At 40.6% G+C, this 22461-nt stretch overlaps 1 protein-coding gene across 1 annotated transcript in view; it reads right to left on the reverse strand.

Moving 5' to 3' along the window:
* The window catches only part of BRINP2 (BMP/retinoic acid inducible neural specific 2), a 76132-nt gene extending 54233 nt beyond the window's left edge, over positions 1-21899 (reverse strand). Inside the window, exon 1 of the mRNA XM_070749040.1 lies at positions 21586-21899. Within this exon, the coding sequence (XP_070605141.1) occupies positions 21586-21851 (266 nt within the window). The 5' untranslated portion in view covers positions 21852-21899. The remainder of the gene's footprint in view (positions 1-21585) is intronic.
* Positions 21900-22461: the final 562 nt, after the last annotated feature.

Below are 22461 nucleotides of genomic sequence, written 5' to 3' on the forward strand. Positions count from 1 at the left end.
TTAATCCATGCTATCCCTTCAGGATAGTATACATACTTTAACATACAAACCTAAATATCTAGAATATGTGGTGGAGAACCCAGCATAATTCTGAGCACTAGCAACTGCCTTCATGCCTTCCTTCATACATCGGGTTCTAACATGAAAATGCTGGCATCCAAAGAAAATGCATGGCAAAGTTGAGTGGCAAAGTCCACTGTAAAAATCTCACCAGAGAAAAAAGAGGAATATCTTAATTGTATAAAAATAACAAACACTGCTCTATTATAAAGGTCACAAAGCATCTTGCCCTATCCAACATTTTTTCCAATTTTTAAATTAGCATGCAGTGGGATTGGTCGCCTTATCTTACACGGACTCTCTCAGAGAATCCGCAAAGGATTAGACTGGAAAGACTGAGGCAAACATAGTCCCAGGGTGTTTTCTGTCTCCCCCCACTCCCCATCTCGGTCACAATGTTTCCTCAGGAGAAGTTGTAGCCCCCAGAGGAAAGAGAGAATGAGTAAGCAGGTGGAGAGGGAACTACTACTCTTCCTGTCCTACCTTTATCAAGCAGGAAATCAGCTCTCCTTAGAGATTAATAATAATAATAATAAGAGTCAAGCTCTGGTTCTGATGGCAGGGATGCTGCACTGGTTAGGCATTGCCTTGCAGAAGCTGCTTCTTTGCTGTCTTATCTTTTCCCAACCAAGTCTTCCCTGTTAGAGAACTTATAATGGTAGAGAATACGTAACACAATTCTTCTAGGAATAATTAGATGGGCTTTGATAATGCTCATTAGAGAGAGAAATTGACTGCATCACTTTATGACTTTTTATGAGAAGGACACACTAGAGAGGCCCCTATGCACTAGAGAATTTAAGGATTTAAAATCTAATTGGGCAAGATTATGTGTTAGGCAGATGTTTGGAGCTGTGCATACTGGATGATTCCCAAGGTGGGAATCATCCAGCAGAAAGGGGGAGGGGGCAGGAAGAAAACAATTGATTACTAGATCTCATTACATGATCTCCTAAATGTTCAACAATATACTAGTATAGATTCATGGTTACAGAGTGATCACCATCCCCTACTACCAACCATGATGCCCCTCTGAGAATCAATAAAAACAGAAGCACCCATACCCTGGAATCCTGGAAATCAACAACACACAGTACAAATTAAACAGAATGAAGGTTACGCAAAAGCATCTGTTAGAAATATGTGCATGCCTGTTAGATATCAAGTCTCAAAAACCATACTGATTTGCATGATGTTTTGATTTTAACCTGAAATCTGCTTTGGTCAAGGAAACAAAGCAACATTCTATTGACTGGGATATAAAACGTTAAAAAAATGTTTTGATCACGACTATGAACAACTGTAAAGATCATATCATTAAGCATTTTTCTTCTGAAGACCAACTACTTTCCCTATGAAATTTAAAGGCATAATACAAGGCCCTCCTAGAACAAAATAAAAGATAGGCAATGAAAGTTCCTGACAGAAACATACAATCAATCAGGAAGAAGGATTCTTCCCTCTTCTGACAAACTCTCAGAGGATTAAGAAAATTCTTAGCCCACATCTCCTCAGTCAATTGTCAGTTCAACCCTGGGAGGAATATTTCAGAGGATTATACACGGACCATGCTAGTAACTTAAATGAGAGTGAGATTGACCTGGATCAGATTCAGAATCAGGCCACCTGTTTCCATGCGAGCAGGGGTGGGTTCCAACTTACCCCGCTGCTGGTTCGATTCCTCCTGCATCATGTGGCCACGCCTCATGGGCTTGTGCACACTTTTCGTGTGTGTGCATGCCCAATGCAAAAAAAACCCATTTTTTTTAAAGGAGAAAAAAATGGCAAGGCACATGCAGTGCTGGAAAGTCGGCTTCTACGCATTCGCAGAAGGTGAAAAAATTAAATACCCCCCAATTTTTTAAAAAAATATTCAAAAACAATTTTAAAAAATATGGCAGCACCCATGGACCGGTTTGATCTGGTTTGGTAACATCATTGTGATGTCACCAGTGCGTCACCACCGGTTCGGGCAAACCAGTTTGAACTGGGAGGTCACCACCTCTGCATGAGAGGGATGATCTGATTGATTGACTCCCTTAAGGTAAACAAGGTGTTGATTATGTTTTGCCTGAAATAATTAAAAAGAAATCCAGCTGGTGGACACCTCTGCTTAGCATCCCTATTTACATTCATAGATCAGACCGGTTATGTTCCAAAAGATTGGGGGATGGCAATAATAATCCCAAATATATATTTTTTAAAGGACAAAGAATGATCCATATTATTACAGGCCTATCAGCTTTTGGAGTGTAGTTAACATTATAACTCACTAACTCCAAGACTGGATAGAGATAGAGGGCTTAATCCAAGATGACCAGGCAGGACTCAGAGAGAGATCAACAGCAGGCTAGATTCTGGAGTTCCACTGTCTTGAAGAAATCCTCCCTCCATTTCTAGATTTTAAGAATACCTTTGAATGCTCTTTTGAGACAAAAAACCCTCACAACTACTAATAGATTCCTCCTCTTTCTGATGCATAAATTATAGGTAAGAGTGAGGTACAATTTCCAACCATTTCTCTATGGCACAGTAAGTATTCAGAAAGGATTGAGAGAGGAATGTATTTTGCCCCCTCTCTTTTCAGTTTATACATCAATTCAATGGTGGATCTTTGTCATAATCCACATTTCTATGCATCTAAACTAGCAGGGAACAGAATTCAGATGCCCTTCTATGCTGATAATGGTGCTGTAATTTCTCAATTAAAAATTATAGCGAACCTATGACATGGGTACCATTGGTGACACATGGAGCCATACAGTGAAGGGCGACCAAAATTTTTACTACCACATGTGGCTTATGCATTTTCTTTCAACATCTTTCAGTGCAAATTGGGTGCTCTGGGGTGGAGCTCCATTTTCGCTACCCCACTGTGTTCCCTCTGTCCGGGCAGTAGCCCACTCCTGGAGCCATATCTCTTGGCATGTGGAGCCATTGCCCTAGCTCAGTTCCAACAGAGTTGGCCTTCTCCGGGTCCCGTCGACTAAGCAATGTCATTTGGCGGGACCCAGGAGAAGAGCCTTCTCTGTGGCAGGCCCAACCCTCTGGAACCAGCTCCCCCCAGATATCAGAGTTGCCCCCACCCTCCTTGCCTTTCACAAACTCCTTAAAACCCACCTCTGTCGTCAGGCATGGGGGAATTGAAATTTCCCTTCCCCCTAGGTTTATAGAATTTATACATGGTATGCTTGTATGTATGAGTGGTTATTTAAATTGGGGGGTTTTAGATTATTTTTAATATTAGATTTGTTTACATTGTCTTTTTATATTGTTGTTAGCTGCCCCGAGTCTTTGGGGAGGGGCGGCATACAAATCTAATAAATACAAATACAAACATGCATGTTTGTACCGGCCATCTGATTTTTGCCTCCAGGGGGATGGGGGAGGGCATTTTTATCCTACCCCCGGCTCTAGGGAAGCCTTTGGAGCTTGGGAAGGGCAAAACACGATCATACTGGGCCAATCAGAAGTTGGGAAACAGGCCATTTCCAACCTCCAGAGGGCCTCCGGGGGATGGGGGAAGCTGTTTTTGCCCTCCCCAGTCATTGAATTATGGGTGTGGGCACTCGTGCATGTGCAATAGTGCATCCATATGCTCTTTTGGCACCCAAGGAAAGAAAAGGTTCGCCATCACTGCTATAGGGCTAAAAAGACCAATAGCAGCAATATTTTGGTACTACAGCCAAAATCCCCTGGTTTTTTAAATTTTGATGAATCTAAATTTCTAAATCCACCTAACAATTCTGGAGAGAGAGAGAGAGGAACAAACGTTAGACGAAACAACTTTATTTACATACCTGGGAGTAGTTTTTCTCTGTAAAGGCACCTTGAATGTGCACCAGTATCACATATTGCAGCTAGCTCCTATTTGTACAAGTACTATTAAGCCCTTAATACCATTAATTCCTGTAGCACTAACTTTTTTTCAGGCTAAACCACTGGCCTATATCCTATATGGGGCACAAAAATTTATGCAAAGAAGGATGAACTGGAAACAGTGCAAACAAAAATTTTGAGATCCTTGCTGAGCCCAAAGGATCAGCAAACATCCAGTTAAGGCTTGAGGCAGGAATGTCTGCAATTCAGGTAAGGGCTTGGAGGAGGATGATAAACTACTGGGTAAAAATCCAATTCAGACTGACCCCTTTAGTTTTAATAGACAATTTTGCTTTTCCCTGGAAACAGGCCATAGAGCAGAACAGATATTATATGGACTTTCTGCACCATTACTAATTTCTTTAGGATGTGACAAGTCAAACAATTGTTCACTCAAAGAATAAGGGAAACAGAATGTAAGACTTGTCATGATGGAATGTAAGACTAAAGTTAATTGCTGCCCCAACATAGCACAAATTGGATGAATAAGGGCACTTGGGAACTAACAAGGTATCTTCAAAATCTAACTTTTCCCAAACTGAGAAAAACATTTTGCAAAGCCAGTCACAACATCGTACCGTCTGCACTGCTACAAGAAAGATACTCCAAAACCCCATTAACCGAACATACCTGCCAATGTGGCAACAATGAGATTAAAACCATTTCACATGTATTACTACATTGTGAACTCTTTCGGGATATCAAGTCTGCTTATCTTCTATCCCTAATATGTAATTTCTACAAGACCAGACAATTTCTATGTGAAACACCTTTTAGAAGATTTGAAACCATTTATCACTTGTGCAGTTGCAAAATTCTATGTTGTTGCAATAAAAATAAAGCATAACGGGTTGCAAAAAATAATTGCTTTTTTTATTCATTACTTTAGGGTTCACATATTAATTAACTTTTTAGGTGATATATATTTTACTTCATAATATTTCATATTTATACTTGCACAGGTAATTAATGCATCATTATATAAAACACATTTTGTGTGTTAGTTTATCTTTGTTAACCTATTTTATCTCATCTATTTCATTTGAATTTTTAATCATCATCATCATCATCATCATCATCATCATCCTGAAAAAGTGGTTGAAAATGAGCAAGCAAAACTACTGTGGGACTTCCGACTTCAGACTGACCAAATTCTGAAGCATAACACACAAGACATCCTGATTGTGGAGAAAAAGAAAGTATGGATCATCGACATCGCAATCCCAGGGGACAGCAGAACTGAGGAGAAGCAGCTAGAGAAATTAGTGAAATACGAAGATCTAAAAATCGAGCTGCAACGACTCTGGCATAAGCCAGTGAAAGTGGTCCCAATGGTACTTAGCAGGCTGGGCGCAGTGCCAAAGGATCTCAGCAGACATTTGAAAACTCCATCTCTATCTGTCAATTGCAAAAGACCGCTTTACTGGGATCGGCAAACATAATTTGCCGCTACATCACAGAGTCCTAGGTGCTTGGGAAGCGCCCGACTGGTGATGAAATACAAAATCCAGCATAGTGATCTCGTTTGCTGTGTTGTAGACATAATAATAATAATAATAATAATAATAATAATAATAATAATAATAATAATAATTATTATTATTATTATTATTATTATTATTATTATTATTATTATTATTATTATTATTATTATTATTATTATACGACTCTGGCATAAGCTAGTGAAAGTGGTCCCAGTGGTCCTTGGCATGCTGGGCGCAGTGCCAAAGGATCTCAGCGGACATTTGAAAGCCATCGGAATTGACTAAATCTCCATCTGTCAATTGCAAAAGGCCACTTTTCTGGGTTCAGCAAACATAATTCACCGCTACATCACGCAGTCCTAGGTGCTTGGGAAATGCCTGACTGGTGATGAAATACGAAATCCAGCATAGTGATCTTGTTTGCTGTGTTGTACTGACATAATAATAATAATAATAATAATAATAATAATAATAATAATAATAATAATAATAAAAATTAGATTTGTACGCTGCCCCTCTCCGAGGACTCGGAGCGGCTCACAACAGGACAATACACAATATACAATTCCAATAGTTTTTTTAAAAAGATTATTGTTTTGTTTTTGTTATTATTGAATTTGTTATTATTGTTTTTAATTTTTGTTAATCATTGACCACCTCAATTATTATACAGAGAGCACTATTAGAACTACACAGCTTATAAGCAAGTACAGGTAGTCCTTGACTTACAACTATTTGTTTAGTTTAAAGTTACAACAGTAATGAAAAAAAGTAATGTAAGATCATTTTTCACACTCAGAGTGACACCCTCACGGTCACATGATGAAAATGTTCACATAATTGATGACACTTATCTGCTGGTTCATATTTATGACAGTGGCAGTGTCCTGGAGTGATGTCAGGGCTGGGTTGCTACCAATATGCCTTGGAGCTCCATTCCGGTAGCAGCCCGCAGATTGTGCAATTTGCCCATGACAGCTCCGGTGCGATCTTCACAGTTCTATTTCATGGTGCAAACGTTTTAAAAAACAATTGCTTAATTTTGCTTTCTGCACATGTGTGGAATCAAACTCTTGTGAGGGGACGTGTGCCAGTGAGATTTTAGCTTCCAAGCATGCGCAGAAGGAAACATTTACCAAAATCTTGCTCACATGCGCATCCCCTCATGAGATTTTAGCACTTTTTTGCTTCCTATGCATGCACAGAAGCAAAATCCTGTGACCGGATGCATGCACGCAAGTGAACATGCATACACCAGATTTGTCATGATGGTATCATGACAGATTTTAAGAGTAAAGTGACCAGATTTTAAGATTGGGAAAGAGGGACACCATTGTGTGTGTGCGGGGGGAGGGGGGCTAAAAAAATCACAAAAAAGTTATTTCTCTCTCTCTCTCTCTCTCTCTCTCTCTCCCTCCCTCCCTCTTTCTTACTCTCTTCATCCCTTCCTCTCTTTTTCCTCTCTTTCTCTCTCTTCCTTCCTCCTTGTCTCTTTCTTTCTCCCTCCTTCCCTCCCTCTCAGTCTCTTTCTCTCTTCCTTCCTCTCCTTTTTTTCTCTTTTCCTTCCTCCCTTTCTCCCTTTCTCTCTCCCCCTCTCTTATTTGCTCTCTCCCTCTTGCTCTTTCTCTCTTGCTTTCTCTTGCTATCTCTCTCTCTCTTGCTATCTCTCTTCCTTCCACTCCTTTTCTCTCTCTCTCTTCATTCCTTTCTCTCTTTCTCTCTCCCCTGCTCTTTCTCTCTCTTTCTCTTTTTTCTCTCTCTCTTCCTTCCTCTCCTTTTTTCTCTCCCTTCCTCTCGTTCTCTCTTTCTCTCTCCCCTCTCTTGCTCTCTCTCTTGCTCTCTCTCTTTCACTCTCTCTCTTTCTCTCTCTCTTTTTTCTCTCTCTCTTGCTCTTTCTTCCTTCCCCTCCTTTTTTCTCTCTCTCTCTTCCTTCCTCCCATTCTCTCTTTCTCTCTCCCTCTCTCTTTCTCTCTCTTGCTATCTCTCTCTTTCTCTCTCTATATATATCTTGTTATCTCTTTCTCTCTCTCTCTCTCGCTCTCTTGCTATCTTTATCTCTCTCTCTTTCCCTCTTTCTCTCTCTCTTCCTTCCTCCCTTTCTCTCTTTCTCTCTCCCACTCTCTCTTTCTCTCTCTCTCTTCTGTCACTCTCTCTCTCTTTCTCTCTCTCTCTCTTTTTCTCTCTCATACACCAAGCCAGCAACAGCAGCACCGTAGCTGCAGGGCAGTGGTGGGACAGTCAGCTGCTATTGGGAGCTCCAGGGTGGAGACACCGACGATGGTGTCTGGAAGTGTTGCTGGACACCATACATGTTGGCGCTGCACTAAGAATGGGCACGGGGCTGGCACTGGCCCACTGGCTGTGCCAGAATGGAGGTGCCAGCCCTGCACCCATGCCCAGCACAGCGCCAGCATGTACGGCATCCAGCAACACATCCAGCCATTGCTATCAGTGCTTCTGCCCTGGAGCTCCCAATTGCAGTCGACCGCCCTGCCATCGCCCTGTGGCTACTGCCCAGTGCTGCTGCTGCGGTGCCCTCTCGCTCCTAGTTCAATCCCTGCTTGGCGGCGGTGCCTTCACTGCCTGCCCTGCTGCCCTGCTGCCCTGCTGCCCTGCTGCCCTGCTGCCCTGCTGCCCTGCTGCCCTGCTGCCCTGCTGCCCTGCTGCCCTGCTGCCCTGCTGCCCTGCTGCCCTGCTGCCCTGCTGCCCTGCTGCCCTGCTGCCCTGCTGCCCTGCTGCCCTGCTGCCCTGCTGCCCTGCTGCCCTGCTGCCCTGCTGCCCTGCTGCCCTGCTGCCCTGCTGCCCTGCTGCCCTGCTGCCCTGCTGCCCTGCGCCTGCCAGAACTTCTCAGCCCCGCTGCCCCTGCAAGCCCACCTTGGGCCCAAGCCCTTCCTGCCATACAAGAGCTGCAAAGTTGACCTGCTGCTGCCAAGCCCCAACGCTCACCCACCCCCACCACCAGGGAAGCTCCAACTGGGTGGGGTGCTGCAGCTACGGGAGAGGCCACCTCCAAAGCCAAAGGCTGAAGCTCAGCACCTCCCTGGAAGGGCTGTGCATGCGTTTGCTCCAAACGTTTTGCAAACTTTGCCAGACTTTGGGACTGGGGGGGGGGGGGGGGAACCAGCTCCAAAATCGGGACATTTTTGAATCACTGTGGGACACAGGAAAAATCATTCAAAAGTGGGACTGTCCTGCTGAAGGCGGGACATCTGGTCACCTTAGGTAAGAGCAACCCGCCCATGGGTGTTGTGATCACCTGTTTGTGACCTTCTGACAAGCAAAGTCAATGGGGAAGCCAGATTCACTTAGCAATCATGTTACTAACTTAACCACTGCAATGGTTCACTTATTAAGCATGGCAGGAAAGGTTGTAAACTGTGGCAAAACAGATTTACCGCAACTGCCTTGCTTTTGTAGAAATTTTGTGCTCAGTTTTGGTCTTAAGTTAACTTAAGTAAAAACTTTCTGGCTTAAATTGGTTCATCCTGTCTATTTCCATCTTGGTTCCCACTAGCTAAAAATCAATAAATGATGTCAAATCACATCAATCTACAGAAAAAAATGATAGGGAAGAAGCAGATTTATTTGACAAAAAATAAATAAATATCCATTGGTGTTACATTCTCAGGCTGAAGCACATAGGCTTCAGCTAGACTTTGGCTAGACCAGTGATGGCGAACCTATGGCATGGGTGCCACAGGTGGTACGCTGATCTGTATCCATAGCAATTTTTGGCTTCCAGAGGGCCTCCAGGAGCATGGTGGAGGGTGTTTTTATCCTTCCCCATCTCTAGGGAAGACTTTGGAGACTCTGCAGGGTGAAACACGAGCCTACTGGGCCCACCAGAAGTTGGGAAACAGACCGTTTCCACCCTCCAGAGGGCCTCTAGGGGTGGGGGAAGCTGCTTTCATCCTTCCCAGGCATTAAATTATGGGTATCGGCGCTTGTGCATGTGCGATAGCACACATGCATGCTCTTTCAGCACCCAAGGGGAAAAAAGATTTGCCATCATTGGGCTAGACTGTCTGGCAGTGCCCTATAAAAGTACTAGCTGTCAGAGAAGAGCCTTTGCTGGGTTGTCAATAGTTGCCAAATATACAGCTGTTGTTTTGAAGCCACTTTAGTCTGCCTCTTTCATTCACTCTATCTAATTGGGATGTTGCAGAAAGAGAAATATCAGGGCTGGCCTCTTTTCTAACCACTGCATGGAATTGTATGCATACTACGATCCATTTAGAAACCTTCAGTGTAATGAGTCTTAGCTCATGAGAAAGAAGTAGAGCCCAGCACAGAACAACAGGATAGCAGTATTTGTTTAAAAAAGAACAAGAAATGTGATAGTGAACACAACCTGCTCACTTTCAATTCATATTGAACTAGGAAACTGATCCTAGACAATGGAAACTAAGAAATTGTTCCAGACCAATGCTGTTGTCTGGTACAAGCCAGGTTTCCCGGTTCAGTTGGAACTGGGAATCCTGGCTTGTACCAGACAATAGCATTTTTCCACCTCAGATATGCAGAGTCCATTAGCTGGAGAAGTAAGCATAATGCTAACTCCTCTACATCATTGAGAGACCAACCTGGAACAATTCCCAGTCTAAACTGGTTGCAAGGTGATTCTCTCTTCTCCCCATCCTCGCTCCATTTTCTATGCCCAGAAGCTGACTATACCAGCAGTTGCTAAGTCTTTATTTTATTGATTTTTATTTATTTTATTTGTCATACAAATATAGCATTGTATTGTAGTATGTTTAACATAATATGAGTGTAAAGTAGAGATAGAAAAGATTAAAAAAAGACATTAGGATAGGAATGGTAAGCATGAAGGTGCACTTATGCACGCCACTTACAGACCTCTTACAAAAGGGGAGAGGTCTATTGCAGATAATGTAAGGTTGAAGATTTTGGGATTGGGGGATGAAACAACAGAGTCCGGTAGTGAATTCCAGGTGTTGACCACTCTATTGCTGAAATCGTATTTTCTGCAGTCTAGTTTGGAGCAATTTACATTTAGTTTGTATCTATTGCATCTATTGCATGCTCTTGTGTTGTTGTGAGCTGCCCCGAGTCTTCGGAGAGGGGTGGCATACAAATCTAATAAATTGAATTGAATTGAATTGTTGTTAAAGGTGAAGTAGTTGCTAACAGGGAGTGCATTGTGATGTATGATTTTATGAACAACAGTTAAATCAGATCGGAGGCGGCGTAGCTGTAAATTTTCTAAACATAGTAATTGAAGTCTGGAGGAGTAAGGTAATTTGTTGCATGGGGAACTAGAAGTCTTACCTCTATTCCCTCACACCTAAATTCCACCAATTATTTTAGGCAAGGTAGAAGAGGTGAAAGTGATTTAGCTCCCTATAACTACCATGGCTGTCTAACCAGAGGACAAGCTGCACCCAGCCTTGAGGTAAGAGTTACATGAGAGGCATCTGCTGAGATGGTGGTCATGACAATTCAACCACCATCTTGATTGTTGGTTTTACTACCCTGCATTCACTGGCATCTAAACTTTGCAGTAACATTTGACCTGGAGGGAATGGCTGAAACAAGAACTTCAAAGCAACAATCCCAGGATAGATAACATTATTAATAACAGCCTTGTGAACTATGTAGCCAGTGTTTCTATTTATGACACAACAGCTGTAATATAACCCTTTCTATGCCCTTCCCAGACAAATTACTGTACTGAGTCTAATCCAGTTCAGCCAATTGTCTATTTATTTACTGTTAAAAAAATTTTTTGCTTTAAAAACCAATTTTCAAATTTAAAGACACAGACAAAGAGAACACCACACCCCAATGGACTAAATGGTATAATCCCCTGGATAATCCTGTGCACTAGCATACATATAGCTGTATATACATATAGCTGTAATTCAGGTTTGATAAGCTCATGCCAGAAGTTATTGTTAATTTTTAAATGAAAAAGGATTGATTTTGGAAAACCACCTATAATTAAAACGTTTCATTGTGCCTAATTAAGCACAACCTTTTTTACTTTCCATTCTAAGGGCCATATTTTTTCTGCCATATTTTTTTCTCAGTGAAGCCATGACAAAGTCTGACTCATAAATAGCTATTCATGGCAGACAGCACCAGTTTTTCCAGATGCCGAGAGCAATCATTTTAATTGCCTTCAAAGAATAGTGCATTAATTTTTTTTTCTCCCCTTGTAATCTTTATTTTTTTTATTGGCCCTGGCTTCCTTAAAGATAGTATTTGGTGTTGAAAAAGGCTTCATTTCATCAGGAGCATCAGCTTTCTATACCTTGAGTGAGTAATACAGAGTATGTCCTAACTTCTTAGCTACTACTTTTAAAATTCTTGTGAAAACTGTTATCCTTTCTGCCTGCATATATAAAATCCCAAGAATTATATTAACTCCAACCCCACCTGCCCCAAGGGATGATCCATGCTTTATCCACAGATATTGCTGAATAATATATCTAATTTTTGTGAACAGATAGCTAGTCCTGAGAAGATTCTATAAAAATGAGCTTATTTTTATTTTATAATCTTAGTTTGTAGGTCAGTCTCTGGAAAGTGCAAATACCTTCAACACATTTTATGCTTTATGGTCATATGAATTGTACAGTTTTGCAACATGTATAGCAGCAATAAATATTGAATATGCATTGCCATGAAATAATAAAACTGTACATGAAGCACCTTTCACAAACCCAACCATATTTCTTTGTATCATGTTAGTTTTGCAGACTAGATAAATTTTTAGTTTGATCCAGCAAGACTGCTTTCACATAGTTTTGTATTACAACCTCACAATACTGTTCAATCAATCAATCGATCAATTTTATTATGATCACAAACCAGAATTCATAACACTGTTTAGTAGAATTTCTCTATATATTATGTTGCCAGAACTTCTTCTCATTCATGTGTGTACAGTGCCAGCATACCAGCTCTACTGTGCTTTTTTTTATTATTTGGGGAAGTGTTCCCCAAGTAGAGGTGATGATGATGGTTGTGATGAAAAAAAAGGGTTTCCTGTTTAGTAACAAATATGATCTGTGACCAACAAACAGAAAAACAAAAGCCTCAAAGTAAAATAAAATGCAAATGTGATAAAAAGATTAAAATATGTTTCAAAGTCTAAAAACAAAAAAAGTGGATAAAGCTAGAGAGTAAAAGAGAATTGGCAATAAATTATCAGGATCAAAACAGTACTTTCCTTCTCATTCAGACAGTAACTAACAAAACTTTAGCCCCTCTATTTATAACAGTTGAGTTCTGATCCTTCAAAAGGAATTTTTCATCCTTTCCCACCCAGTTAGTACTTGGACTGCATGTTGTGGATCCTTAAAACTTTTTGTCTGACAGGATCTAGGAAGAGAGCCTTTTCTGCCATTTCCCCCACCCTTTGAAACATTACCTCCCCTTCCCCAAAGGAGAGGTGGGTCACCACATTTCTGGTCTTCAGAAAGAGTATTATTAAGACCTGCTTCTGCCAATTGGCATAGGGGTCAAAGAGTATTAGGCAACAAATTATATATCAACTTATTGTTGATATAATGAGTTTGTTCTCTCTCTCTTTTAAACTTTTAAACTATTAATACTGTGACCTCATCTTTTAATTCTGTTTTTCACTTTGTTGTTATCTATGTTTTTATATTTTCAGACATGTTTTCTTTGTAAGATGCTGTTGTGATTCAGCCTGAGGCTCCTCAGGGACCGGCTGGATCTCTGCCGGATCCATGCCCAGAGGAGGAGGACAGTGAACAGGAGGGGGAGGACCAGGCAGACAGGGGAGAGGAACATCAGGAAGAGGAGGAGGGAGAGCAGCCTGAGACCCCCGGGGTGGGGGGGCTCTCCCCAGCTAGTAGCCTGGATTCATTGGATGAAGACGCACAGGCTATAATAGACATGAGGCAGCGACGTGCAGCTCAAAGACGGGGCCAATTAGAAAGGTATTTCCATCCCTGAATTGGCAACAGCTGGGTTTGGGTGTGGTTCTCCTCAGCAGGATTGAAAAGGCAGGCCCGCCCTTACAGTCTTGTGGAGAGTTATCAACTAGGAGTCCTGTGACCTTGCTTCGATTCTCGGCGTCTCTGATCTTGGCCTGTGGCCTAGAAGTCTGGAAGACTTGGGGGAGGCGTGGGTTTTATTATCTCCAGCGTTGTTTTTGCCAGCAAGAATCCTGTTTTATTGCCTGGCCTTCGTGAAACCTCTGTGAAGCTTCATAGTATTCCTGTCTGTAAGAACAGTTTTTGTTACCTGTGTTTGCTTTGAATTATATAAACTGCCTTTGCTTTTTACCAGTGTGTCTGGATACTCTTTTTGGTTGGTGTTGGCGTCTGGGGGGACCCAGACAGAACAGATGCCTAGAGTTACTTAGGTGAGATAGTTGATATCGAAACGTAATGAATGGATGAATAAATAAATATTCCTCAAAGATAGATTATTTTTTCCTGAAAAGGAGAATTAAAAAGATAGCCTGGTATGCAGTTGTACAAAGATCTGTACAACTTGTGTGGTGGAAGAAAATGTGGACAAGGGTTTTAGGCTCATTTGAATTGCAGGGAATCACTCTAAAAGGGATTGTCCTGTATTGACTCTCCAATATTGATGTTGAAGCAAACCAGGCCAAATGTCTATGATACAAGCAAGCTCCAAACCAGAACCTGCCAGTAGCTCCCAAATGCATCTTCATCAAAAAGTCACTGGTGGATTTCTACTCTCTCTCTCTAATTCTAGATCTCTAGAGCAGAAAAGCAGGTTGCCCATGACTTTTTATCAAGAAGAGTTGCCAGAATGAAATAACAGTGAACAATTGCTGATAAAGAAGTTCTATCAGAAATACAGGCAGCAAATTGAGGAGTGGGATTGGGTGCAGACTCCAAAGAGGAACCATTCCTGATTCAGCATGGATCAGATCATTTGAGGCACAATATAGGATTAATGGAGAGAGAACATGCAAAACCAATCACCAAACAATCTCTAGGAGTTTAAGGGTGTTATATTTACAAACTGTGAATGGTAAAGCATCTGTAATACAAGTTACAGGGAACCAGACAGCATCTACCAAAGGCTCAATATTGCCTTGGCAACACTATTCCCTTTGTCAAAGACACTTTTAATATATAGAGTCCTGAAATACAACGTTCCACTTAAAGGCAGAAGTGTATATTTTGTTTTCACTCTACCAGTGGAATTTATGGCATCCCAGTACTTCTGAAAATACCATAATTTTAATTTTAAAGTAAATTGTTGTAGCCTTTCATCTCTGAGCCCTAGAGACTTCTCCTTAGACTGATCTGAGAAAGAAAAGGAATTAGCATAAGTGCACCAGCATGCCTTCCGTCCCCTGTGCTAATGTTTCTTTATATTTTTTACTAGTATCATGTATATGAATATTATTATATCTAATGTTTTTTCTTATTTTTCTTTTTACTAATATCATGTATAAAAATATTATTATAGCTTTACATATTATTATTATTATTATTATTATTATTATTATTATTATTATTTAGATTTGTATGCCGCCCCTCTCCGTAGACTCGGGGCGGCTCACAACAATAACAAAGACAATGTAAGAACAAATCTAATAATTTAAAAAACACTAAAAACCCCATTATTAAAAGCAAGCATACACACAAACATACCATGTATAAACTGTATATGTATGTATTTGTTGAAACAAACAAATAAAAATAAATAAATAAATAAATAATAAAAAAACATTGCTTTGTTGTCAACGATGCAAAATATATATTTGAGTTTGTTTGTGTGTGTGTGTGTGTGTGTGTGTGTGTGTGTGTGTGTGTGTGTTAAAATTCCCTTTTAGTTATGGCTGCTACAATTTCAAATACATATTAAACAAAGATGATGGGGGAACAAAACACAGCCCTGTTTCACCTCTTTGCTTATTAGGATATTTACAATAAACTGCCTGACATTCTCATGTCTAATTTGGGCAACAGTATGTTTAGTGGTGGGCTCCTGCTGGTATGGCTAATTGCATGTAGTTCTGTGGCTCTGGCAAGCGAAAGTGGGATCCAGCACAATTTTTCTTCCTCACCTGTGCAGATAGCAAAATCTCACATGGGGATGCATAAGCGGGGAAGCAAAAAAAAAACCTCACCAAAATGTGCACGCACATACATCCCCATGCCAGATTTTGCTACCTGCCCAGGTGCAGGAAGCAAAATTGCACTCGATCCTGTGCTCACGCCCCAAAGCCGTGGAGCTGCATGTAATTATCCATACCGGCAGGAGCCCACCACTGGGTATGTCCATGTAGTCTCCTGATTAAACAAAGAAGCCACATCTCTTTACAGGTAGTGTGATAAACTCCCCTCAGAAGAATGAAATATTTTTGGGAATATTAGAAAGGGGTGATAGAATATTTCCCCTAAAGAAGAAATGGGAAAAAGAGAGGCCGAAACCAGTCCCAGTTTTCCTGCCACAAGCAGAAACTGAAAAGGCCAGCTTTTAGAAATGAAGATTTGGTAATCCATTCAGAAAGACTGAGTTAGGCAGAAACTCAGATAGCAACAAAGGTTGACAAATTAGCTCAGACAAACACTTAGGATTTACATTTCCCCTTTTGCCTATAAAGTAAAGTGATCAGATTTTAAGATTGGAAAAGAGGGACACCATTGTGTGTGAGGGGGGAGGGGGCTAAAAAAAAAAGAATCGCAAAAAAAATATTGCAAAAAATTATTTTTCTCTTTCTCTCTCCCTCCCTCTTTCTTACTCTCTTCATCCCTTTCTCTCTATTTTTTCTCTCTTTCTCTCTCTTCCTTCCTCCTTGTCCCTTTCTTTCTCTCTCCCTTATTTCCTCTCTCTCGGTCTCTTTCTCTTTCTCTTTCTTCCTCCCTTTCTCCCTTTCCCTCCCACTCTCTCTTGTATCTCTCTATTTCTCTCTCCCCGCTCTCTCTTTTTTCTCTCTCTCTTTATCTCTCTCTCTCTTGCTATCTCTCTTTCTCTCTCTCTTCCTTCCTCTTTTTTCTCTCTCCCTTCCTCCCTTTCTCTCTTTCTCTCTCCCCCGCTCTTTTTTCTCTCTCTCTTTCTTGCTCTCTTTCTCTCTTGCTATCTCTCTCTTGCTATCTCTCTCTTTTTCTCTCTTCCTTCCTCTCCTTTTTTCTCTCTCTTCCTTCCTCCCTTTCTCTCCTACTCTCTCCCCTCTCTCTTTCTCTCTCTCTTTCTCTCTTTCTTGCTCTCTCTCATATACATACCACATACAGGGGTCGAAGTAGTAGCGGGAGGGCACCAGCAGCAATGGCACCGGGCAGTAGCCACAGGATGGCGGTGGGGCAGTTGGCTGTGAGTGGGAGCTCCAGGGTTGAGGCGCCGATGGTGGTGGCTGGATGTGTTGCTGGACACCATACAAGCTGGCGCTGCACTGGGCATGGGCGCAGGGCTGGCACTGGCTTGATGGCTGGGCTGGGATGGAGCTCCGGCTTGCAGCCAACTGCCTACCACCAGCGCTGCTACTGCTGCCCTCCCGCTCTTACTTTGACCTCTGGTTGGTGGCCCACCTTGGCTGCCCTCCCACTGACCTGCGCCTGCCAGAGCTGCCTGGCCCCGCTGCCCCTGCAGGCCCACCTCAGGCCCAAGCCCTTCCTGCCACCCGAGAGCTGCAAAGCTCACCTGCCAGGTCCCAAACTCAACTGCTGCCGCTGCCAGGGAAGCTCCAGCCAGGCAGGGTGCTGCAACTGTGGGAGAGGCCACCTCCAAAGCCGAAGGACGGAAGCTCAGTGCCTCCATGGAAGGGCTGTATGAGCATTTGCTTCAAACTTTTTGCAAACTTTGCCAGGCTTCGGGACTGGGATGGGGAAACCAGCTCCAAAATCAGGACATTTTTGAACTGCCGCAGGACATGGGAAAAATCATCCAAAAGCGGGACTGTCCCACTGAAGGCAGGGCATCTGGTCATCTTACTATAGATCCAGTCATGACCCCTACATGACCTCATAGGACTCCAGAATGTATAAAAGCCACCCACTCTCAACTCCATTTTATTAGCTGTCACAGAACCACATGTGGTTGCTCATTCTGTTTCATCAATAATGGGAATATTTCTTTCCAATTAGTCTCCAGCCTCCATTTTATTTCCAGTGTCTTCTCTTGGAACTGGATCAGGTGGATATTTCTTCCAACAGTAGCTTCCAGCAGAGTCTGGTGAAAGGCAGGCCAAACTAGGGCCCCACCTAATTTGTCTTCTCTAACTCAAATGGAATTGTCATTATCCAGATTTTCCCACATTTTAATTGGTTGATTAATTTAATAACTTTCAAATGGGAGTCCAGGGGAATAGTGTGATAATTAACCAATAGGAAGTGCACAATAGGATTATATAGGGAATCAAAAGTTGCATCCCAAGTGATAGTAGAAATTGCAGTTTCTGAACAGAACTTTCCTTTCAATGACAGCCTTTGGAATAAACCATGTAATTGATCTTTGAAATGACACAGCTCAGTACTAGAAAAACCTATTAGTAGTTGCAAACAAAAGAGAAAAATCTCTATACCCACAGAAACACTTGGTAACTCTCCAAAACATAGGTATTGAAAAAGAAATCTAAAAACAAATTTTTATGAGTGCTTATAAAACTTCAAATTTTAAAAACTTTTTCAATGATATTTCAGATTATTAGTCACTCAGACCCTTTAGAAATGAGTGGCATACCATTATGGCAAGTAAAACAAGGTTTTTTGCTTCAGTTTCTCTTTTTCTTTCTACTTCAATTACAATTGAACCTATTATAGCTGTGTTTTATCTTTTAGATTGGAATGTTCTCTCTATTTACAAGGAATCAGTTATAAACAAAATAAACTGGAAAGTTCCTTATATAGCTAATCCAATTCTGAAGGCAAGATACAGAATTCTGGCAAAGCTGACATTGGTTCCGCTTACAGCTTTACTGTAATTTGCTAATGTTTTGATTGTATCTAATTTAAAATACTGATTTTGTTACTGCATTAATTTATATTTACACACACAGAAAGAGTGCAGACAGACTGCCTTAAAACAAGTCAGGACACTGCTCCATTTGTTGCTTTCTCTGGCAGGCAGTTGCTGTCATAAAAAATATTAAATTGTCTACTTGGAAATCCAAAAGTTTTATCTGATTAGGATTATGTTCCCAAAATGGCCAATCAAATTCTAACAGGGAATCAGTCAATGAGGACAATGGAAACAATTGACGTGCAGAGATATTTTGTTTTGAATATAGAAGTTCTCATACATAACTTTCATGGCTTGCAAACATGGATTATTTTCCTTTATTTGTCTGATCCACTTTAAAGCTATCCTAGTAAACCTCCAGGGTTATCAGGCAGTATAGATTTTCTTCATCTTGCTTCCTAATTGGTAATAACATGAACTGAATCATATCTCTTGTGCTCTGTAGCTGACCTAGAGTTCTTCATCAGCTGCTACACCAGGGCCACTGGGAGATAACACTTACCAGACCCATTTTGTAGTCTTGTATTTAACTGTTTTATACACAAGGAAAAAAGTTATTTATAATTCTCTAACACTGTATTTAATTGCAAGTAGGAAACCTTTCTGTCCATAAATAAGTTGCATATCATGGCGATAAACATCACCCATAGTATATTATATTTTCAAGCTAAAAGATTATATTTCTCTCTCCCTCTCAAACATATTCAGTGCAGTTCATATTGCCTTCCCTTAAATAAATCATCAGAGCAAAAATACATGCTCTATTCATTATTAGTAACCTGCACTCTTAACTTGACGAAGCAAGCAAGAAAGAGAGGAAATTTAGAAAAACATAAAGGAAAGGAGAAATGTCAGCCAATTTTCCTTATCTGTAGTTTAGCTCCACTTACGTATCAATTTACCACAGAGTAAATTGATAGCCTTAGGCTACCAAAAGCAAACTTTTGGTGCCCCAAGGCAGCATATAAGCAGTGGGGGTATCAAGTGATAGCTGTAGTAAATGGAGCGATGAGATTGCATTAGGCCATGTCAAATACATGGCAGGACAAAAATTTGGGAGGCTATTTTCCCCAGATTAAAGAGAGAAGGAATATGAACGTTCTGTTGGTTTTTTTGTCCTTTTTGTTCTTTCTTTTTTATTCTTTTATGATTAATTTGTATTTATATTACACTTAGTTTGTATCTCAAAATAACAAGAAATTACACAGAACTGAACTATGATAATGTATTGCTGCAGACTGAGTGGGCTCAGATGCCACAAAAACAGGAGTCAGCTGCCCTATGAAGCCTAGGCCAGAGGTTACCGGCATGGGTAAGAAATATCTAATTATTTAGCAAAGTATCCCCAGACTAGGAATGAGGAAGCAAGGACAATTAGTTGTTTAAGGGGAGAAGGTTGCTAAGTAGAGCAGAAAAGGTAATTGGTTCCAGCTTGCTTTGCCTACAATCCCCTCTGGATGCTCCCGTAATGCTGGCTGGAGAATTCTGGGAGTTAAAGTCCACAAGTCTTAAAGTTGCCAAGTTTGAAGACCTCTGCTGTACATAATACCGTATTTAACTTAAGCAGTTTCTCTCTTCTCAGGAAGGTTTGGCAAGCAGAAACGTTCACATATCAAGCTGCATTTGAATCATTTTTTCTACTCTCAATATACTTTAAGAGCTGAGTGGAAACCAAAGGGGGTGGGGTGTGTGGACCCATCTTAGTTAATAGAGCTGTGTATCTAAAAGGCGTTACAGGTGTTATTTTTTTTCTTGAAAACACAGTTGCTTTGAGGAGTTGCATACCAATCCTACTTTTTGAAAAACTGTTTTGGAATTAAACCCAAAGCATAACACACGACTAGCTATTCCTAATGATGCTACAATATTTCTAGCACAGAAGTAATGAGTAACTTTAAGAATCTTCTTGGATAGTGATGATTTTGAGGAAGCGATGGAATTGACAGTTTTAAATAGTTGTTTTTCCAATCTAATTTAATGCCTGACAGCTTTTCTGCAGCTTGCCAAAGTTAGAAAGCCAGGGAGCAAGCATACAAAAAACCACAACGTAATAAAAATAGTACAACGCAAGCAGTGATCCTGCCCCATAGAACAGAGTTTGCTTATTAAGACTATTGAACTATCTACTACACTGTTTTATAGTTAAATTTAATGTTCTAACTATTAAAATGAGTTCTTTTATATTGGTTTATAAAAATCAAGCTAGATTCCAAAAGCTTCTTACTTACATCAATTTAGTATTAGCAGACACAATTGATATTATGTGTTAAACAAGTTCTGCAAAAATGCATTTTGCTTTTTTAAAAAAATTGTAATATTGTCCCTTTTGCCTCTGATCTTATAGAAGAATATGAATGCACATTTTGGAAAATGTTGTGTCATTCAAATAACCCAGTATCTCTCATATTTGATAAGTTTAAGATGTGTGGACTTCAACTCCTAAAATTTCTCATGCTGGTTAGGCACTTTCAGGAGTTTATGTCTACAGGTCTTATACTTGCTAAGTTTGAGAAGTATTATGTTAATGTTAGACATACTCCCATTATCTTTCAGTCAATGCAGTTATCCTTAGAACAACTTTCTGTATGAGTGCCATTTGTATAATAATAATTCCCCCCCCCCCCCTATTTTGTTGCTGTCGTAAGGGAAGAACTCAAGTGGATTTGGAAGCAGTCATTATTTTAAATGTTTGGAAATGTTTATTTGCAGACATGAGAAAAAATCAATGGTCAGTCAAAAAGGTAAATCTGATTTGAAGATGACTAAGTTCCATTGAATAAATGTGGAGAATTTCTGTTCAGGGCTTACTGAAGTTTTCATACTAGCCAAAAATCTCTGTTCCAAAACATTTGGAAAATGTCAAATTGGCAAAGACTGTTGAATAAAGAGAGGCAGCATGCTATAATGATCATGGCTTCCATTTTTTGGGGTGGTCCTTCTACAGATCTTTCTATTGAATTGGTATCCATGGGTTTTATTTGATTGCTTCTATTGTTCCACCTTTAATGAATGTCCCAAATATTCCACTTGAGTTAACAGCTACCACACACTGCCCCTTACTGTAGGCCCTTATGGATATAAAAGCCTGGCATATGCTAATGTAGAATACAGAATATTATACTATATTCTGTACTGGTTTACATCACTATTCCATGAAAGCTTGATATAAAGAATATTAGATGGCGTTAAAGTTTGGGCAAAATTTTGTTTCATCTGTATGGCTTACCGGTAGATCCTGTATCTAGTGGTGAAACCCTGACGATAGCGCTCTATGAAGTCAACGTAATCTGGGGCTCGGTGGAATGGTCCTCGATCAGTAAGCAACCAGTCCAATGGTACTTGGCTGGAGAAAGCAGTTGAGGCATGCTGATCGTGTGGTGTTGCAACAGCTGTAGCCGGGCCCCAGAATCCCAGAATCAGAACCAAGACTGATGACAACCATGGGACCATCAGCTGGAGACCATTAAATCGAGAGCCGCGCTGCCACCTCATGCTTCTCCTGCTCGGTTGGCTTCTTCATTCTCTCACCACTCTTTCCTTCTCGGTACTCCTTCAGGATTTCCTGCATTAGGAAGAAACAAGGATAAAGAAATAAATTATACATGAAGCACTGAGAAATACAGTGGATAGAGCTGCACATGTGTGGTTCATCAAACCAAACTCTTAGGTTAGGTTTATTGGATTTATATGCCGCCCCTCTCCGCAAACTCGGGGCGGCTCACAACAATAATAAAAAACAGTACAGTACACAATACCAAATCCAATGCCCACCCATCCAGTTCCAATTTAAATTAATAATCTCATAAAAAACAGTATATATAAAAAACAGGCACACAGTCAATCAATTGAAGTGTAGACATGTCCCTGTACATGATTTCCAACTGAAACATTCCAAAACACTGACATTTGAGGTTCACGGTAACAAATGTATAGCAAAGCAAGTAATTAACAGGTTTGCAACTTTAAGATTATTATTATTATTATTATTATTGTTATTATTATTATTATTTATTACATTTGTATGCTGCCCCTCTCTGAAGACTCGGGGCGGCTCACAACAACAAAACAGTACAAATCCAATAATTAAAACAATTTAAAATCC

The sequence above is a fragment of the Erythrolamprus reginae genome, chromosome 3 (genome assembly GCF_031021105.1).
Source record: "Erythrolamprus reginae isolate rEryReg1 chromosome 3, rEryReg1.hap1, whole genome shotgun sequence".
Taxonomy (NCBI): domain Eukaryota; kingdom Metazoa; phylum Chordata; class Lepidosauria; order Squamata; family Dipsadidae; genus Erythrolamprus; species Erythrolamprus reginae.